General features: G+C 35.1%; 1 protein-coding gene across 2 annotated transcripts; it reads right to left on the bottom strand.

Annotated features, from left to right (window-relative positions):
• Nucleotides 1–566: 566 nt before the first annotated feature.
• On the bottom strand, nt 567–18,517 carry LOC137391447 (signal peptide, CUB and EGF-like domain-containing protein 2). Of its 2 annotated transcripts, XM_068077927.1 has the most exons (12): nt 18,437–18,517; nt 17,733–17,871; nt 15,170–15,244; nt 12,896–13,046; nt 10,027–10,064; nt 9,401–9,464; nt 8,904–8,992; nt 8,244–8,307; nt 5,302–5,390; nt 4,541–4,656; nt 2,926–3,094; nt 567–1,249 (listed from the first exon to the last, which is right to left on the bottom strand). In XM_068077927.1, the coding sequence occupies exons 2-12, from the start codon at nt 17,800–17,802 to the stop codon at nt 1,116–1,118; spliced, it is 1,059 nt and encodes a 352-aa protein (XP_067934028.1). In that variant the 5' UTR covers nt 17,803–17,871; nt 18,437–18,517; the 3' UTR covers nt 567–1,115. The 2 variants fall into 2 exon arrangements, with proteins under 2 accessions (XP_067934028.1, XP_067934030.1); XM_068077929.1 differs by lacking the exon at nt 2,926–3,094 and having other exon boundaries at nt 1,105–1,249.
• Nucleotides 18,518–18,534: the final 17 nt, after the last annotated feature.

Below are 18,534 nucleotides of genomic sequence, written 5' to 3' on the forward strand. Positions count from 1 at the left end.
TATATATTGTTGTCAAGCTAAATACTTACGTTTTTACATGCCCTTCTGAATGGATCAACCAGTTGTCTTTCAGATTGAATCCAACATGGTACCAAACTACTGTGTAAAATTGAAGGTTTATTAATGGTCTTACTTTGCAAGGAAAAACAAAGTTATAAAGCTACAATCTGAGTTAACCAAATAGCTGGTAATTCAAGAAACTGCTTGTGGAACTTATTATAACCACAAAGAGAAACATTTATGTGAATCTTAGGCAATGCACACAAAAGTGCCTTTGCAAAAATTTTACAATTATCCATTTTGAAAATATTACCGCTGTTTCAGCAATGATTTTATAAGCAAACTTTATAATGTAATTATTTTTACCTAAAAAACTAACTATAACAAATAAGGCTAACAGAGAACATAACTTACAAACCAGTTATTGAATTACTTGAACGCTATTAAATCGTTTATAGTTGTAAGAAGTTGTAAAACATGACAAGTGTCAATGCTCTAGCAGTTCTGCAGCCAAGTCTTTTTGCATCCACAAGGTCTTTTATAGCATGCATGAATTATTTGTCAGATTTGATGTAAAATGTATTAAATAGAAAATAAATACAAAAAGTTACTATTTAGGAATCTAAAAATATATGATATCTGCCTCAAAAATCGAACTATTACTAGGGAGTAAATTGTATGTTTATGCTTTATGTAATGTTAAACTGTATATTCAATTATGGCATCATCTGCATTCGCTTAAAAAACTATATACTTCACCATATAAAATAATACAATTACAAGCAAATCAAAACATTGACATCATAAAATCTCTAACATACAAAAATATAAGCAGACATATGATCTTTTTTTTAAATATAACTGCAGTAAGTTGAGCAAGGGAAACAATAACAAAAAATGGCTACAAAAATGGCAACTAATAGCTAAGCTTGTTCATTGTCGATCAGGTCGATTTCAGATGATTAAATCAGAGGGCATATCAACTACCTCAATGCGTGCGCATAGAAATACACAATAAAGAGGGCAGATAACAGCTAACATGGGTTATATACAGAAAGTTTACATACTGTATAATATGCTTGAGCTTGATTAGCCAATCTAGTAAACTGAATGAGCTATAAACCAGTGTACACAGGTGTAGTTGTTATCAGTGATTCGTCTTGATCATCGCTAGCTTCTGGTCTTGGCTGGTTGACCAGTAATCTTCTCCAGATAGTGCATGCAAGGACCAATATTAAAAAACCAAAACCTGCCAAAGAAATACTAAATCAAAATATGACTGAAAATACCTGTAAAATCTTTGCCTGCTCAAACAGAGGTAATATACAGTGGTGTGATTTCTTTTCAATAGCAGATAACTCCACCTAGGCTTGAGATAAAAAGGTCAGTTACAGCACAAATTTTACTTCACTATATAAAGATTATGTTAGGTTTCATTCAAACCTAATTAAGCCTACTATTAATATTAGATAATATTGATATATTATGAATATATTAATAATAATTAATATAATAACATTATATTAGGTTTTATTCAAACCTAATTTAACCTGCTGTTGCAAAGAACTTTTTAATTTTGAAGTTTTAATTTTAAAAATTTTAATTTAAAACTCTAACTGGTTGATAATATTTAGAGTAAGTTAACACAATGCCAGCAGGCATTTGTGACCTATCCGAGTTGTCTACACATGACAATGCTGATAGATTATTGTGTGCGTCTCTGTAACGTTTCCTTTGTATGTCTGCGATTTCATTGGTAAGGTTTGTGGTTTCCAAACTCAGACATTTCTGTGATTAATATTGGTGTGTATCTGTAACTGACCATAGATATCTAGAAAGCTGTTGATCAAAGCTAATGCTGATGTAATAATTGTAAGCTATGGTAAGGCATTGTCATCGATAGTTTCATTGTAACAAATTATGGAAACTTTTTATTAAATTTTGCAACACAAAAAATATTTGCCAACGTACCTTTGGGAATACAGTAAATGATTTGCGATGAGCATTGAGGCCAAGAGTTGATAACTGCTGCTATTGATGATTGATTACCAAGCTGGTTGCTATTTTATTCATTATATAATATTAATATATATTATATAATTAATATATAATTATATATTAATTATAGTTGTAAATTATATTTTCAAATTATTTTAAATCAGACTAGCGTATATAAATCTATATAAATTATTAAATTATGATTTATAATACTAATAACTAATTAATTATTAAACTATATATGTAAAATTAATATATAAGTAATTAATAAATTATATGTTATATATTCTTAATAATTAATTACTAATATTATATAATACATTACATGCATTATATATTATTATAGATATATTATTATGTATATATTATAATGTACATATTATATACACCATATACATTATATATCACTAACTTAACGAAAGACCAACATTTCTGAGAAGCAACACTCCATTACTGGTACCATCATGATAAAATACAGCATGTAGAAGGCAGATAGATGTCATTCATGTAGAAGGCAGATTTACAACCTGTAGGTAAATGTCTTTAAGATTTATATGATGAATACTTATTTCTCATTTTTGATTGCTCCCTCCTGCCCTAGCAAGTAAAACAGGCACAATTGATGCAGGAAATCAACTGAGAATGTCTCAAGCCCTACAAAAGGTTGCTGCCAGAGAAGAACCTACTGTTCTGGCAGCAACTGTTCTGGCAGCAGTGCAGATTGAATAATCAATTGACTCTAGAGTCTATAGATTTGAAATTTGTGTAAAACCGATAGTATGACAAGGTCACAAATGACATCGTCAACAAATAAGCTGTCAATAAATGGAAACCTGTAATCGTAACAGATTACCCACAATGCCAATGAATGACATTTGATTTTTCATTTAAGAAAAATCCGGCAAAAGTTAAGACCTAAAGGCCTACCTAATGTAGAACTAATGACGATGGCATAGAATTCATTTGACCAAGAGCAGGTAATGGTGCCAGTAGAGTTGTGAATATGTGCAGTTTGCAGCGATGGACATTCCCTAGGATTGGTAGAACCCTGAGGGCAGACGACATTACTTGGACACTCATACATGCAGTACGGGCACTAAAACATAGAATTCTAAGCATGAAACCAAGTTTAACTCTATTACAAGATACAGCGAAACAGCACTTCTCATGGTTAATCGAGATCTGCGACCTAAAGCCGTAAAATAGAAACACAAACTGATATCTAATAAAGTCGCATTTTCATAAATCATTTCATCATTTACTTTTTTTTCGGTTCATCAGCAGGTATTTAGAGTTGAGCGAGCTTAAAGGTTGACTTGCAACAAAATTCACATTACAGTTATTTGGTATCAAAAGGTTCACCATGTCTTACTCTGTTGTGTTGTAGGTGCAAAATATATGGGAATGTGATTACAAGTCCTTAAAAGCTAAAAAACGAACAGTTAATCGCAGCCACACGAGACCGCCGTTGTTTGGATTCTCTTTCCAAAACGGCTCAAATGTGACGTAGTTGTGGTAGATGGTTTCTGTTTACAGTTTCATGCAACCTTATCCGTCGAAATATTTTCGCAAATATACTTCACGTATTCAATAAAACCATGTCTATTGTTCTTACGCGTCTGTTTTATCGTCATTGTAATGCTGTCACTTTTAGCACTGATATCTTATAACTTACCGTAAAAATTCGTTAAACTTTTTAACCTTAGCTCGAAAGAGTACATATCATTGTCTGATAATCATGACGAGCCTGTTGGTCACCTGTGATAATCGAAAAATGCTGCAAAAATTATTTTTGAAATATTGGGTCATGCGATCAGATGACGACTTGACGATTTAATAATGCCGAAACAAAACTGTAAAGTAGCGAGCATCTATATTTGATACGGGGTCTTCGGTAAAACCCGAAGTGTTTGTCATAAACTAGTGCTACGATAAGTTTTATATTGAGCTTTTTATTGGCCTTTCAATTAAGGTGAGAACATCACGTGACAAGACAATAACCAAACTGTAATGACTACGTCAGATAAATAGATTCCAATCTACGACGGCTTTTCGTTTTTGAGCTTTTAAGAGCTTGTAATCACATTTCCACATATTTGGCATTTACAACACAACAGAGTTAGACATGGTGAATCTTTTGATACCAAATAACTGTAATGTGAATTTTGTTGCAAGTCAACCTTTAAGAGGCGTAATGTAGGATGTTACAAGTACTTTGCAATTTGTAACAAAAAAAACATGGACTAGAGGGTGGCAGGAGAAAAGTTGATGCTTTTAAGACTAACTTTGAGACTCTCGTTTTTCAGAATTCTCATTCTCTAATTTAAGAACTTGCACCAAATTGACGCTTTATATTATAATAATGTATTATAATACGATGCAAAAACTTCACAGTCTTTATGTTCGGTACAATTTACGAAAAAATAGGCTTACGTTTTAGTGGTGTCTACTGTACTGCATCAACTTATAAAGGTGTCCACTGTAGCCTAATGCTGATATTTTGAAATATGAACACAAAAGGTTTTAAACACTTAGTACTCACAGGGCAATAGTAGTTCTTTGGACAGATTGAACAGTCCTGCTGACAGAAATCTAGAGTGTAATATTTAGAAGGACAACTGTGGCAGAGTGTTGGTTCATCATCCTTCTTGTATGAGCCTTGAAGAACAATGCAATATTTTATTGACACGGAAGGCACAGCATTGTTCTTACGAAGTGTAACTCATTAGTAATATTTTCCAAAGAAATTAGACTGCAATCCTCATACCAAATACTTCACGAAACAAACCAATGAAAAAGTTACACTAGATATGTTACTACATTTATGGGATTTATCTACTCCTACTCTGATCTACATGGAGAAGAATGTTCTAACCACCAAACCAGTTCTTGCTAGCCACATGGAAGAATGCTTTTACAAATTTAGTAAGCGCACAAAACTACCTGGGGTGCTTGGCAATCTTAGGAAGCTGTGATATAATTGCTACATCTACAACGTTTTTAGTGTAAATTTTTATTCAAAAAAGTCAGAAAAAAATGCATAGCATGTAGCTAGCGGCTGCCCATATGATGCAAATCTGAGAAGTCTCAGTATAAGACTTTTGTTTGTTTGTTTGTTTTCATCTATAATATAACCACAAAAAATAATATGAAGAGTGTTTCTCACAGTGTAAAAGGACAAGAGAAATAGAAAAAAAATGTCATTCCAGGGAAGGTGATGATGAGGGCCCTGTGCGCAATAGCAAGGCTAATCAAGGCACGGAACCTGAAAGTAGAGTCGGCAAACTTGTAAGAGATACTTACCTGGGCCGCAACAGCTGCAGTCTAGAGAGCCAGTTTTAGGAGTAAACATGCCATAGTCACAGCTAGTACAGTTTGTACAGCCTTCATCGCTACAAATCAGATATGCATATAAACCACGAGTCTGTGTGTGCTTTAACACTGAACAAACTGAGTAAGTGCGCCAGAAACACAATTCTATATTATCATTACTTTTAACTTATTATCAGCTGATGCAGCAAAATGATAATTTTTACACCATGTTGACATTTAATCATTTTCCAATCATATGAGATGTTATTACTATGCTTGAATAAAATTACATGAGCTCTAAAAACAACATTATAATGAGAATCTTACTTGGGGAAATATTGAAAAAATGTACTGAAACTCAAAGGAAAAGGCTAATAAACTAACACAGGGACATGAGTGTAATGATGGCGGTCAATAGTAAAATGAACACCATGAAATCTCCAGTCAACTATTTAAAAGTTGACTTGCAGCAAAATTTACATTACAAGTATTTAGTATCAAAAGTTATTTGGTATCTTACTCTGCTGTGTTGAAGGTGCAAAATATGTGAAAATGTGATTACAAGCTGAAAAATGAACAGTTAATCGCCGCCATCACGAAACTGCCGTAGATTAGAATCCCTTTCCAAAACGGCTCAAATGCGACGTAGCTGTGGTAGATGGTTTCTGTTTACACTTTCATGCAACCTCATTCGTCGAAATATTTTTACAAATATGCTTCACGCATTCAATAAAACTATGTCTATTGTCCTTACGCGTCTATTTCAGCATCATTGTAATGCTGTCACTTTGAGCACTGATATCTCAAAACCTACCGTAAAAATTCGTTAAATTTTTTAACCTTAGCTCGAAGGAGTGCATATCATCCTCTAATGAACATGACGAGCCTGTTAGTCACCTGTGATGGTCAAAAAATACTGCCGAAATTATTCGCATTATCTGGCAGAAAATATGGGTCAGACGATCAGATTATGACTAGATGATTAAACCAAGCTGAAACGAAACTGTAAAGTAGTGAGCATCTATATTTGATACGGGCTTTTCGGTAGAACCCTAAGTGTTTGCCATAAACTAGTGCTATGAGACGTTTTATATTGAGCCTTTTATTGGCCTTTAATTTCACGTGATATCATCACGTGTCAAAACACTAACTATAATGTTTGAGTACGTCGTCGAAATAAAGAGATTCCAAACTACGGCGTTTTTGTGATGGCTGCGATTAACTGTTCGTTTTTGAGCTTTAAAAGCTTGTAATCCCATTTTTACATCTTTTGCACCTACAACACAGCCGAGTAAGACATGGTGAATCTTTTAATACCAAATAACTGCAATGTGAATTTTGTTGCAAGTCAACCTTTAAAGAACTGGTTGACCAGACATCAGAAAACTTATTTATCTTCAAAATTCAATCACTTGTAGACATAATTCAACCACTTGTAGACACAATTCAACCACTTGTAGACACAATTCAATCACTTGTAGACATAATTCAACCACTTGTAGACACAATTCAATCCCTTGTAGACATTATTCAACCACTTGGAGACATAATTCAACCACTTGGAGACATAATTTAACCACTTATAGACATTATTCAACCCCTTGGAGACATTATTCAATCTCTTGTAGACATAATTCAACCACTTGTAGACATAATTCAACCACTTGTAGACATAATTCAACCACTTGTAGACATAATTCAACCACTTGTAGACATAATTAACCACTTGTAGACATAATTCAACCACTTGTAGACATAATTCAACCACTTGTAGACACAATTCAACCACTTGGAGACACAATTCAACCACTTTTAGACATAACTCAACCACTTGTAGACATAATTCAACCACTTTTAGACATAATTCAATCACTTGGAGACACAATTCAATCACTTGTAGACATAATTCAACCACTTGTAGACATAATTCAACCACTTGTAGACATAATTCAACCACTTGTAGACATAATTCAACCACTTGTAGACATAATTCAACCACTTGTAGACATAATTCAACCACTTGTAGACATAATTCAACCACTTGTAGACATTATTCAACCACTTGGAGACATAATTCAATCACTTGTAGACATAATTCAACCACTTGGAGACACAATTCAATCACTTGGAGACATAATTCAACCACTTGGAGACACAATTCAACCACTTGTAGACATAATTCAACCACTTGTAGACATAATTCAACCACTTGTAGACATAATTCAACCACTTGTAGACATAATTCAACCACTTGGAGACACAATTCAATCACTTGTAGACATAATTCAACCACTTGTAGACATAATTCAACCACTTGGAGACACAATTCAATCACTTTTAGACATAATTCAACCACTTGCAGACATAATTCAACCACTTATAGACATAATTCAACCACTTGTAGACATAATTCAACCACTTGTAGACATAATTCAACCACTTGTAGACACAATTCAATCACTTGTAGACACAATTCAACCACTTGTAGACATAATTCAACCACTTGTAGACATAATTCAACCACTTGTAGACATTATTCAACCACTTGGAGACATAATTCAATCATTTTTACATAAATCAAAATCTAAGTGAGATAGACAAAACAAAATATAAAAATAAGATAATCTAACCGCTTTCCCACCACACATATGATTTACTAAAAAGCTGAAACAAGAGATGAACTATAACCCATCATGTCAACACCTAAAAGTAATTGATAACAGAATTGAAGCACCTGCAATAATTGTCACTAACTGACACTTGAAAAAGTTTACACCCTTATGAACAGTTCCTGTCTAATGTCCAAAACTCAAAGCTCTAGAGTTATATGAATATAAAAACTTGCATTCCATACAAATTATGAAATATAGAAATATAGAAATACTCTGGTAAATATATTGATAAGATAATATATATGTAAACTGAAATCATACTTGCAATAGCTGCTGAGAGGACAAGCCGCGCAGTTTACTGAGCGTTCCCCACTTGCATAGTGTCCTGTAACAATACTATTCATATTCAAGGGAATGTATAAAAATAATTAAGGCTGCCTCTCAGAGAGTTAGTAGCAATTGTAAACAACACACTCACCTCTATATAATATACTAGTGTATTCTGGAATACTTGCAACAAACTATCACTCAAGTAATCTTCATCAATTACTTAACAAACTCCCATATACGGCAAAACATCTGATCACTAAATAGTTGATACAGTTTAATACTCACCAGTGGCATACTAAAAGAACCCATCAATTGTGTTTCACTATGTTAATGTAAGTCACGTGTTTTGCATAATTTGTCGAAATATTTTGATGAGTTGATATTAAAGATAAAGGATGTATGACAAACCCACATCTCTCTTGTTAGCACAGCGAAAGATGCATTTTCTAAGAAAAAGAAATTCCACAGCCATATTGAAATTATGAAGCAACAACTTAATGCTAATGTCTGTTGCTTGCATATCAATATGGCAAACATCTGTTTTATGTGATGCACAAATTCATTTGTCATACCTACAAAAAGTTGTCTGCTCAATAGCAATGTACAACATGAGCGGATAACATTCACACAAGCTAATCGGTGTAGACTTACCCCGAGGACACAAGCTGCATGCATACCGATCAGTTGTGTTCTTATAGTATCCTGGGGGACATGCTGTGCAGGTTGAAGCTCCTTCATGCCTGTTTAGATACAGAGGGCCATGTGATAATTTGCAATGAGCTAATCTTAGAATCTTGTTAATTGAAAAGCATGTTTTATCAAATGAGAGTTATCCTCTCCGGCAGTGTTCCTCTTATCGGGTTTACAAAAGGGAGCAATTTCATTTCTGTTTGCAGTTTCAAAAATACTTTTTAGTCGTTCTATCGCAAGAGTGGTTTTACAAGTCCGTTAGTTTTAGGAAATCATAACAAAAAGAGTAATAAAAATAATAACATTAAAAGTTGTGCAGATCACTGAAGTCCACAACAATGTGGAAAAAAGTTAGCATGATGGAAACAACATCACGCGAACAAGTAACAAAAGCAAATAAACATAGGAGGTATAATAGGCATGACTGCATAGTATTTACAAATCTGAATGAGACTTACAGGGATTCAGTTCCAGGAGGGCAAAAGTGACAGGAAGTGGCTCCGGTAAGTGGTTGGTACATACCTGCAGTAAGATATGGCATAAACATTTAAATAAAAAAATTTTTTTTGTCAAATTATGATGATTTTCTTACCTAATTAAACTACCTAAAACATCTAGTGATATCCAACCACTTCATAGGTCAAATAACTTCTTTTCAGCCCAATATCTTCACACTAACTCTAAAACCTGTTCAAGAGGTCAAAGAGAGAGGATAGCAGCATTGGGACTGTGTCCTTCAAATTCCTAAACACCAATAAAATGTATAGCAGCTTTTCAAAACTAGGTCAGCATCTACTAAGTCACAAAACTAGGTCAGCATCCTTAAGTGTCACAAATGTGACTGAGTAAACAATAGTTGGCCCAGAGAATTGTAGCCAGTTAATCTTATTTAGGTAAACATCACACATTGGTACATGTAAGTACGGTAAATATTCTGGGTGACGTATAAAGGGTAAAATTAAAAATAATGTTTAGAGGGACTATAATAAGTTAGAGAAGAGACTAAGAACGAGAGGAGAAAAGGAAATAAAAGTAAAAAGGAATAGTGAGAAAAAAGAAGAGATAAAATAAACAAGTCGCTTACCTTTAGGGCACGGAAGACACTCTCGACATCCCTCTGACCTGCAAACAGATAAAACTCAGTCTCTATAGTTAGACACAAAGAGAACTCAGTGTAAAGAGAGGTGAACATAAGGAGAGTAACATTGTACGACAAATCAGCTAACGAAAGCTACAGATATAGAAATGCATTGTTTTATACAATTGTAAAAGATTTTATTGGCTTTTACTCAGGCAAGCATGTGATAACTGTTGCGTAAATGTAAGAGGAATAGGTGTGATTTTACTTTCGTTTTTATTACCGAAGGAAATTCCATTAGTCGTGGAGCTGCGACTACTGCTCTGCACTCCTATCGAGAGCACTCGCTATATATACATGCATTTTACCCGTTCCGGATGATGGAACCGAGTAGGAAATCGTATAAAAGTAAGAATAAATAGAGTCGCTAACACGTTGCCATGGTTATATTAAACTAACAAATTATTAGCGATATGATACACAATAAAAGAAACAAACACAACATTCAAAATATATACGAGCAGTTATAAGAATAATACATTAACAGAAAGTCATGGCCCGGCATCCACCACACAATGATAGAATTTCCTGATTTACCATGGCAGTATAATATTTGCAAGAATAGGAATATTGTAGAATGTAGGCAGACAGGATGTCCACCAACAAAAGTTTAGACAAACCAATGAGGTGAATAGAATTTTATTCAGTGGTTCATTATTACTTAGTCTCATTGGCGCGCTAAGATGAGACTTGACATCAACAGAGAAGTCAGCATCTGTTAGGTAGTACTTTGCCAGTCAGCAACTTGTAAAGGATTGTCATAGTATAACTTTTACCAACCTGCCTCATCAGGATGCTGAGGGAGAACTGTGTATGTTGCACCCTTGACTAAATCTACTCCATGTACAGTTAGTTTGCCTAATTTTTTAATGTTGTTCACCTTTTTTATTACTATTGTTGATAACACAAACACAATTATTCATAACTTTGAGTGGTCTATAAAAAAGGTAGAAATCATGTTTTATTAACGCATTCAGTCAAGTTTGGTTAAATAGTTGCCAACCTTATAATACATATGATTTTGTTCTTTCACAATCTGAAAAACACAGAAGCACATATTGACTAGCATAACTTATAACATTTTGTGAATCCATCTTGTGCAATCAATGCTCAAGTGATGCAAACAAATATCCTCCTTAACTCTTGCAATGTATATAGTATTTGTATTTCAAATATTAACGCCGGAGCTCTTGGTGCCATGATGAATTCTCGACAACATCTCATTACAGTATCAAATACCAACAAAACCTTAGATTAGAATTCACCCCGTCAGTTTTCTTTAATGGAAATTTAGGAAAAATATGCTATGTTACTTAGTACAAATTAAATAATGTAGCAAAATAGCTTGGATCATTCAATTTGTTTTGAAACATTTGAATTGCAGATGAATTATTGTGGAGGCAAAAAGTGCACTCTGTGGTTTACTTTCTCTTTGATTGAAACAAGCAGGCTGAAAGATCGAGAAAGCTCGCTCTTTTGATAAAAAGTGAGTTTCTTCAATAGAAAGCTCGCTTTTTCAATAGAACGCTCACATTTTTGTGCTAGAAAGCTCACTTTTTTCATAGAAAGCTCACCATCGAGAAAGCACACTTGATGGTGAGCTTTCTATATATGTATTATTAGAAAGTAGTGCTAGCACAACCTTTCGAAAGTGTCACTGTTATACCAATAAAAAACCACCTGCCTTGTTATCGGAACACATAGGAATGGGGAAAAGCTCTTCACTCATTTCTCTTACACGTAGCATCAATTACCAGAAAAATTAGTGTTAGGCTGAGACCAAGCAACTGAACTGAATTACTTCAGTACATTTGAACAATACTGGTCCACTTATGGAAACACAGGCTAAGTGAGCTCATAAAGACTGTATGATAAAAGCGCATGACACGTGATGCAACCAGTGCTGACTCACACTTCACAGATGCGCAGGTAACTGAACACCCATGATCTATTCGACCTACATTGCTTACATACCTACGACAAAGATAAGACGCTGTTAATATCTTTTCTTTGCTAGTCAAATAATCAGTGCTTGTTGTGATGTTTGATTATCACAACGGCTTTGTATGTCATACATGGATTTCTTGTTATAGCATTTGAGCTGGAGTGCATACTTGACTGAACTTAGAAACAAGCAGTTTGCTAAGCTCTACAAATAGTACAGGTGCTGCAATTTGGCTATAGCACGGCTGAGGTACCTAGATAGTAAACAGGAAAGTAGAAATATAATTTTTTACAGTTTAGTAACAGATCCAATAATACACATGATAGGCCAATTCTTGTCTTTTGTTATTTGTAGTTATGCTTTTAGATGACATTGAAGGATAATCTGATGTTGGCTTTAGGCTAGAGATAGAGTATATCATAAAATATTTACTATAATAAGAGTCGTGTTCGTTCAAAAACACGCTCAGAGTGTTAGGAAAAAGGATTGCACCGGATGGTAATTGAACCTGAATATTTTGATTCAAAGATAAGTGTGCTACCACTGCACCGCCTTTCCACATCTAAGAATAATTAGGCACATACTTATTACACATGATGATCTCTCGCGTGTTACGGTACTGCCAGTGAACTAGTCGATAGAATAGACCAATTGTTAAAATAGATGACCGATATGTTATATTAGTTGGAAAGAAAGTACAACAGAGTTATTTGCTCTTGCGCCATTAGATTCTCAAAGTGCAGAGAGCATATAGTTTAAGTAATACTGCTACTATTCAACCTGAAGTCATTCTACAACAGGAGAGCAGGTTTTTATACATCAGTTGCAGACTTCAACATACATAGAAAAGAGACGAGAGCTGATACTCACGAGCAGTAGTAACCCTTTGAGCAGGGGTTACATTCCGAAGACCTTGATGAGTTTTGGAAGCTGCCTGCTGAGCAATTAGTACAAAAATTTTCTAGACATTCTCCATCTTGGGTGTGATTTGACTCTTGGCAAAGCCGGCACTCTGGCACCGCTGTCAGTAGCATAAATGGTACATGTAGAGGTGACAGCCGTCAGTAACACAAGTGACATAACTATAACTGACAGTTGTCAATAACATAAGTTACACAACTATAGGTGATAGATGTCTGTAAGAGAAGTGACACAACTATAAGTGACAGCTGTCAGTAAGACAAGTAACGCAACTGTAAGTGACAGCTGTCAGTAACATCAGTAAGTGACACAATTATATGACACAATTATAGGTGACAGCTGTCAGTAACATAAGTGACCCAATTATAAGTAGCAGATGTCAGTAACATAAGTGACAATTCTTAATGGCAGATGTCTGTAAAACAAATAACATATGTATAAGTAACGGCTGTCAGTAACATAAGTGACACATTTGTAAGTGACAGATGTGAGTAACATAACTGAAACATGTATAAATGGCAGCTGTCAGTAACATAAGTGACACAACTATAGGTGACAGCTGCCAGTAACATAAGTTACACAACTAAGGATGACAGATGTCAGTAAGACAAGCGATGCCACTATAGGTGACAGCTGTCAGTAACATAAGGGTCACAATTATTAGTGGGAGATGTCAGTAACATAAATAATATATGTATAAGTGACAGCTGTCAGCAACATGAGTGGCACATGTGTAAGTGACATATGTCAGTAATTTGAGTGAAACAAGTATAAGTGACATTTGTCAGTAACACAAACGACACGTGCCTAAATGATAGTTGTCAGTAACAGAAGCGACCGGAATGTAAGTGACAGCTGTCAGTAACATACGTGGCACATGTATCAGTGACAATTGCTTGTAACATAGGTAGTACAAGTGTAAACGGTAGCTGTCAGTAACATAACTGGCATATGTATAAAAGATAGATGTCAGTGGCATATGATTAGGTGACAGATGTCAGTAACATTAGTGGTACATATAAAAGTGACAGCTGTTGCAGCTGAAGGTAACATATTATGATGCATATATTAATAATAATAACCGATAGAAGCTGTCTAGGAGAGACGTACCAGCTGCATATGCATAACCACACACTAAAAGGAATTGGATATGTAAACATTTGTTCTAGATACCACAACAATCTCTGGTTGCAGAGACAGCAGAAACCAACAATATAGAAATACAATAACCTCCCATTATGCTTAGTGATTATATGTATACAGCGAGAATTGTTCACAATTGTAGCAAATGGATAGATCATAGTCCAACTTAAAGGTTTACTTGCAACAAAATTCACATTACAGTTATTTGGTATCAAGAGATTCACCATGTCTTACTCTGCTGTGTTGTAGGTGCAAAATATGTGGAAATGTGATTACAAGCTCTTAAAAGCTCAAAAAACGAACAGTTAACCGCAACCATCACAAAAACGCCGTAGATTAGAATCCCTTTCCAAAATGGCTCAAATGGGACACAGCTGAACAAGATGGCTTCTGTTTATTCTTTCATGCAACCTCATTTGCCGAAATATTTTTGCAAATATACTTCCCGAATTCCATAAAACCATGTCTATTGTCCTCACGCATGTAATTCATCATCATTGTAATGCTGTCACTTTGAGCACGGATATCTCAAAACCCATCGTAAAAATTCGTTTAATTTTCTAACCTTAACTCGAAGGAGTGCATATCATCCTCTGACAAACATGAGGAACCTGTTAGTCCCATGCGATAGTTGAAAAATGCTGCAGAAATTATTCACGCTGTTTGACAGGAAGTATGGGTCACATGATCAGATTACGACTAGACGATTAGACCAAGCCGAAACAAAACTGTAAAGTAGCGAGCATCTACATTTGATACGGGCTTTTCGGTAAAACCTCGAAGTGCTTGTCATAAACTAGTGCTACGAGACGTTTTATATCGAGCCTTTTATTGGCCTTTCAATTCACGTGATAACATCACATGTCAAAACAATAACAAAATTGTTTGAGTACGTCAGAGAAATAGTAATATGAAAACTTAAATTAGAGACTTATTAGTACAACTATAAAGAGTAAATTAAAACAGGATTACAAGCGATATGATATATATATATGATATAAACAAAATGGCAGCAGATATTCAATTTTAAACTTTTTATCTTCTGGAAGCTGACAAGTCGAATAAGAAAATAAAACTTACAACCATTAGCAAATGAACCAGGCCTACAAGCAGTACAAGACTCTGTTGATGCGCCGACCAATGATGCTGCAAAACCTGAAACAGCACTTGACATGTTATGAACTATGCAGTGATATACAGGTACAATAAAATATATAGGGAGAGTGGGGTAGGTTGAGCCAGAAGACAGGTTGAGCCATAGTGATTTTTTGAAAACCATTAAACATTAAGAGTTGTGTTCTTTTTCAGAAGGTCAACACTCAATGTCAGCCATTTTAAAACCATTGGAAATTGCATCAGATGTATGGCAAATGAAATATTTCTAAAATAGTGGAAAACACCCTAAAAAGTAAATCTCGTCTACCATAACCAACCAACTGTATTTTCTTCCCATTTTTGTTTACAATCTTCTCATTAACATATATTTAGAAGTGGCATGTTTATGTTAATTCCTTCTTAAATTACCATCAACTTCCAAGAATATTTATTTATTTTGGCATTTGAATTCAATATGAGCATAAGGGGCAAGTTGAGCCAATTGGTTTGGAGGCAGGTTGAGCCAGGCTCAACCTGCCCCAAAGCCAATTGGGAGATACATAATCTAGATGAAGTGGGCATTACAACTCCCCAGGTGCTTGCCGAAGTGATTAGCTCTAAGGGTAAAAAACAGGTTGGAGCCGTTGCATCCCATGAGCGTGGCGAACTTTTTACTTTGCGCTGAGCAATAAGTGCAGGTGGAAATTACATACCACCTTTCTTCATATTTCGGAATGTCTTTATGAGAAAGGTTTTCGTGAATGGCACTTTGCCAGGTGCAAAACGAGTAGCTTCTAAGTCAGGCTACATGACATCAGAGATATTTGTAGCTGATTACATGCCATTTTTTATCAAACACTCTCATTGTTCACCAGATAATCCAGTTCTGCTGATTTTGGATAGCCGTCATTCCCATGTGTCATTAGAAGTAGCTGAGCTATGCAAACGATCAAGTATCAAGCTTCTCACTCTAGGTCCACATACCTCTCACACATTTCAACCTCTTGATCGAGCAGTCTTTGGTCTTCTGAAATCCTATTGCAATAAGGCTTGTGACAACTTTATGTGCTGTAATCCTGCTAGACCTGTATCAATCTATGACATAGGTCGATTGGCTGCTACTGCATTCAACTTGAGTATGACTCCAGCTAATATTTTATCAGGGTTTTTATGTGCAGGCATCTTTTCTTTAAATACTCAAATATTTGGTGATCACGAGTTCATGGCAGCCAATGTGACAGACTGACCACTTCCAAACTCTGTTATTGATGAAGATATACAGCCTGCAACTCTTGCTACTGCAAATGATGAAGAACATCCTGCAACCTCTGCTACAAACTACTTCCGCTCAAGAGTACACTCATATTCAGGCTTTAGCTTCTAAGAGAAAAGTCATACCCCAGCAAATTATGCCTCTGCCTACAGCAGGACTCGGAAATCGATCTAGATGTAAAAGAAAAAAAGACGAGGTCTGCAATACTGACTGACACGCCAGAAAAAACTGACTAGAAGAGGGGTTCAGATAAAAAGAAAATTAGGAAGAGACAAAATTCTATCGAAGGCAAGATCACAGAACAAAGGCATGAATCCACATCAGAAGAAGAACTAGCACAAAAGGTGTTGGATACAGACAGTGACAGCATGGATGACGAGCCAGTTCATGATATAGCTACTCACCTGAAAAAGGAAAAACTAACTATAAACAGTCATGTACTAGTGAAATATGCCACCCAGAGAAAAACTCAAACCTACTATGTCGAGCTAATATTGCTGCAAAAAACAACCTGCACAAAATAAACTTTATGCGTAAAGCTAGTGGTACTGCGGCCTTTTTATCTACCCTGAGAAACAGGACATGGATGAGAACGTTGGAATAAAGAATATTGTTAAGGACTTGGGTAATCTTATTAGAGTTGGTGGAACCAGTCCACTAGTGAGCAAGGTTGTTTTCAGTAGATATTAGTGGCTTCAATGTTCAATAAATGATTGATTGCAAAGTTCCGAACAAACATTTGTTAAGTGATTATATAGCAATATTTTAGTCTAGTTCTAACACACAAATTATATTTTAATCATGTAACAATAGTTTTTTTATCAATATTTTAAGAATATTTACCAAAATAATATGTTCGTAATAAGCAACCTTGTTGTATTGACAGCATAAGGTTCTTCTCCAGGATCATTTAAAGTTTGCAGCTGTTTGGTTACATTTATGTGAGTGGCTCGACCTGCCCCATAACAAATTATTGAATGGCTCTACCTGCCCCAAGTGTGGGACAGGTAGAGCCAGGGGAAGACCTCTACTAAAATCAATGTAAAAACCAAAAGCATTATTTTAGAGGTTTTTTCTTTGACGCACTGCTGCTAAACATTGTGGGGTACATTAATCTCGAATTTTTGCAAGAATAGTTTCGATAGTTTAAAAATTAACTTAAAAAATAGAAAACGTGGCTCAACTTCCCTCACCTTCCCCCCTACTTCGTGCATGTGATAAATAGGTGTGACATGTCCAAACTTTTAAATGGTTGATGCTGAATCAGAGACTTACCTAATAACCATAACCATGTTAAGCTGTAAAAGAGAATGCCAGAAAGCCCATACAGGCTTTGTGTAACCATGGAGACTCGAACGTTAGGATCCTAAAAATCCCAGAGCCGAAATTTGCTGATTCTTCATTGAACTTGTTTCTGTTAAAGTAAAGTATGCTGATAATGTCATATTTAACATAAAGATTCAAATCAAAATTTGATAAGCACTTTCTAAGATGTTAACTGCGACCTATTTCTTTTGGCTAATTTGCAAACATATCTAAAAAAAACATAAGTAGCTTGGGAAAATGTAGACAGAAACAATTGTTTCTCTCTCTTAAACCTTAAGTTTAGTGTCTTTCCGCCACTCTTCAAACATTTTTAGACCCTGATTGCTAACAATTAGGTCGTGTAAACAGTGTCAACTGCTACCAACGACTGTAAACCACTACCAACTGCTACCACCATTATGAAGTAAAGGGAACCACTCTAGACATTTTTGACAACTTGCAGCCAGTCATTTGTAGCAAATCATCCACTAACAGCGTACGTAAACAGAACAAGTAACATATTTAAACAATTCCAATACATTGTTTTGGAAATACATGCAATTTTATTTATTTTAATACTACATCCGAGTTTTATACTTTCTATCAAAATTCTACTTTGATCATTATTAAAAACCAAGCAAAAGCATAATAGAAAATTTTAAGCATTACTATACCCTGTTGTAAATTTCAATTAGTTTCCAGTTGGAAAGCTACGGTGCGTAGCAGGAAGATTTCTATCATATGCAGGCCATGCGGGTATAATGTGGAAGTA

Source organism: Watersipora subatra, chromosome 3 (genome assembly GCF_963576615.1).
Source record: "Watersipora subatra chromosome 3, tzWatSuba1.1, whole genome shotgun sequence".
Lineage (NCBI taxonomy): Eukaryota > Metazoa > Bryozoa > Gymnolaemata > Cheilostomatida > Watersiporidae > Watersipora > Watersipora subatra.